This window comes from Cariama cristata, unplaced genomic scaffold, assembly GCF_000690535.1.
Source record: "Cariama cristata isolate BGI_N322 unplaced genomic scaffold, ASM69053v1 scaffold41332, whole genome shotgun sequence".
NCBI lineage: Eukaryota > Metazoa > Chordata > Aves > Cariamiformes > Cariamidae > Cariama > Cariama cristata.
The window spans coordinates 696-4,480 of NW_009602834.1; the positions used below are offsets into that span (position 1 = coordinate 696).

Below are 3,785 nucleotides of genomic sequence, written 5' to 3' on the forward strand. Positions count from 1 at the left end.
TGTTGCAATCTGACCCTGTTGGCTAGAAAAAAGATTTTGCAAGGTCTTCAGGAGGGAGGAAAAAAATCCCGAAGTGGGTGACAGATTCCAATTCCATGCTCATTTGAAAGGGTATCATCTGAGCAGAGTAAAATTCAAAAGCAATGGCACAAGTAAAGAGGAATCAATTAAAACACGAATTCTCCATTTACCGAGCCAGTACAGCACCTCCAGCATCTCGGCTCCCTCCCTGCGCCTCCTCTCTTAGCTAAGAGGTGCAGTTCTCATGCTGGGACACTTCAGAATGACATTAGATTTGGCCTCTCTCCTCTTACTGTCCCACTGGAAATTGGTTAGCTGACTTCCTTCCAGGATGCTGATCAGATTAGCAAATCATGTATAATTAAAGGCGTTATCAAATCCCCCAGACCTACCACGTACCATCTTTATCATCTGGTGTAGGAATACATAGACCCAAAGCTCTGTCTTTCCTCCACACTGCAGCAAGTCATTTTTGAAAGGCTGCAATTATAAAATTTGCATTCTCCCTCTGCATCTACTCACTGCACAGGAAAAGAAGGACAAGCTAAAGCAACCTTAGGTGACTTGTAGATGGCTCAAACCTGAAATGCTAAAGTTTTGTCATCTTTTTTTTTTTTTCTTCTTGTTTTAGGTAATTCCAAAGCATAAGTTTGTCCTTGTGAAATTTGATACACAATATCCTTATGGCGAGAAACAGGATGAGTTTAAAAAGCTGGCAGAGAGCTCAGGCTCCAGTGAGGATCTTCTGGTGGCTGAAGTGGGAATATCAGGTGAGGAACTCTGGACAGATTAGTGCAGCATGGGTTATGCGGAGGAAATAAGCTTCACTGCAATTTCTGATGCAAACAGGCTCTGAGGTCATTTTGAGAGTGAGAAATGATGTGGGCCTGGCCCTGTCAGACCAAAACAACTGCTCTGGCTGGTGGCTGAGCTCTGCCGCTGTGCCTCCTGCCATGAGCGTAGGAGTGCGGCTTTATCTCCTTGCGGCTGGTTAATGAAGCAAGTCAGCCCATGCTGCTAAACTGGATGCCACCCTCCTCATTCGTAACACTTTTTGTCTGGGTTTTTTTGTGTGTCTGTCTTTGCCAAGAGAAACCTTTTCATCCATTCCCAGGGAAGAGACCTTACAAGAATCATGCTTTAGCCACAAACTTGGTCAGACAAAGCATATGTAATATGATTAATTCATCGTAGCAAACTCTCCGTTTCTTGGTGGTGAAGCACAGAAGGCAGTTGTTGCGCTATGGCTGGTGTAACTTGATGTTGTTGTAATTGGCTTTAAGAGAAAAGCAGTGAAGAATGGATCACTGGCACCTTACTCGCTCTTGCTTTATGGGTAGAATTAAGAATTTAAGCTTATGGGAATTGTCAAACTGGGAAGTTTCACCCACACCGATATTTCTAAACACACACGGATTTAGCTAAGTAGCATAGTTGAAACCTCTTTATGTTTTCTGTCCTCAAGAATAAATGCAATTTTTGTAAGATGAGAAAACATCTTGTAGCTTGGCGTGCTGTCAGAACTGAAACATCTACATGTAGACTCTCTGCACGGAGATCACAAAAAAAATCAATTTAACTGTAAAATCAAATAACATCAATGGATAGAGCAAAACAATGGAAAAAATTGTTATTAATTTCCCATAAGGAGGTTGGGGTTTGTACGTAGAGGTCCTGCTGGTGTCTTACGCTATCACAGTCACAGCAATGGACCATTAGAACCTGGTGGGGTTTTTTTGAAAAACTAGTGACGGTTTGCCTTTCTTAAATGATTTTCTGGGGTGTTTTTGTTTCAGCGTATGGCATTTCCTGGCAAAGAGGTTATTAGGACGTGTTGGAACTCTGGAGACAAATATTTATCAGTTTGTGTATAGGAGAATCCTAAATGAATTTTTTATTTTGATTAATGTACTGTCCTTTTCTGTGTTTCCTATTCTCTTGACAGACTATGGTGATAAACTGAACACTGAGCTGGGAGAAAAGTACAAGCTGGATAAGGAAAAGTTCCCCATTTTTTACTTATTCCAGGATGGTGACTTTGACAATCCCTTACCTTACAGCGGCCACATCAAGGCCGGGGCTATTCAGCGCTGGCTGAAGAGTAACGGCATCTATTTGGGGATGCCAGGCTGCCTGAAAGAGTACGACATGCTGGCCAGCAAGTTTGTGAGCACCACTGAGAAATCAGAACGCCAGTCCCTCCTGAAAAAGGGGCAAGAAAGTTTAGAAAAAACAAAAGAAACTGAGAAGAAGTCAGCGGAGCAATACTTGAAAATTATGAGCAAGATACTGGAGCAGGGAGAAGAGTTTGCTGCTAATGAAGTCGTCCGAATCACAAAACTGATCGAGAAGAACAAAATGAGTGATGGAAAAAAGGAGGAGCTCCAGAAAAGCCTCAATATCCTTGCTTCTTTCCTGAAGAAGAATAATGAAAAAGATGAGCTCTAATATGTTGGAGAACTTTGTACAAGCTGTGAAACACTGTCAAGAGTCCTAACGAGTTCTCCTTATGCAAGCAAACTTCCCGCTGACTTCAAGAGCGCAGCAGATTTCCTTCTGGTATTCTCAGTTTAGAAGATCAATAGGAAGACATTCCTTAAAAAACACAGTATTCTAAATGTTGGAAAAATCACCTTAAAGCAAGACACCAGTATTGTATAATACTATTCAATAACAGTGTTAAAGCAGTCCAAAAAAAAAAAAAAGCACTAGATTGGCCTGAAGCACATTCCTGGTGGTTTTTACAGCTGTTCCCTGGCAAACAAGTAACAAAATTCAGTCTCACATTCCATCTTACATGTTGTAAAAGGTACAGATTGGGTGCCCCTCGCATCCCCTCCTTTCCCTGTTCTGGGTGTCCTCGGGTTTTATGCTCAATAATCTACCACTCCTCCTCCCTTTTGTTTTCCCAGTAGGGCTCCTTCTCCGAGTCTTATTCTCCTTACCTGTTGTTGGCTAAGAGAGCCGGAATTTCTTTTTTCTGCCTTCTCCTTCAGTGGCTCCTGTCTCTCTTTGGCTTGGGTATCAGCCAAATGCTGGCAGGCATGGTGAAGACAGGCCCTCCATGTAGCAGAACTTGCCCCTCATCTTCTGGCCGGAGCAGCCGTTTCATCAAACATTCTCCTGAAATCCTTCCTGGTACCCTGACAGAGTGAGTGATTTGAGCTCTGAGCGAGGGCAGAGTCTCCTTGAGGTACTGTTAAGACTTAGTCTCGCCAGTTTGTGCAAAAACATGTTTTTTAAGAGGTAAATTTGGGTGAGTTTTCTGACGGCTGAAGAGCACATGCAAATGCCTGCACGTTTTGCCTGGCCTTCCCATCCAAGCTTCATTTCCCAGGTTCAGAATAACGGGGGTGAGACCAGTTAGGACATCGGAAGGTCCTGAGCCATAGTTAACATGAACAAAATACTTTCTCCAGCCTCATCTTCAGAAGCAATTGACACTGTCAAACTAAAGCTTCGTCAACAGTTGGTAGTTTTCAGTATTTGAAAATGAGGTCTCGTAACGGGAAGCAGAGGTATTTGTGCCCTTAGAAGCCCTGTCTCTTACTTTAATGGAGATACCTGGGCCCGGGATCAGGTCAGTCCTCAATACTGCATGTGCTGTTCATGGTGCTTGGAATTCAGGTGGCCACTGGAAGATGCTGTGCTCCTGATCAGGGTTATAGAGAGTTGGAAAGAGAAACACCTGTGCGATTTACCCTAAGACTATGCTTTAAGCTAAGCAAAACTGATTTCCATGGGAGCTTTGCTGCCTTTTGAAT

General features: G+C 43.1%; 1 protein-coding gene across 1 annotated transcript; it reads left to right on the top strand.

Moving 5' to 3' along the window:
• Nucleotides 1-652: 652 nt before the first annotated feature.
• On the top strand, nucleotides 653-2,997 carry ERP29 (endoplasmic reticulum protein 29; the record flags this gene model as incomplete). The annotated part of the gene is made up of 2 exons (XM_009694932.1): nucleotides 653-791; nucleotides 1,967-2,997. Coding segments are annotated over 2 exons (642 nt in total), but the record flags the coding sequence as incomplete, so codon positions are not given.
• Between the last annotated feature and the right edge of the window lie 788 nt (nucleotides 2,998-3,785).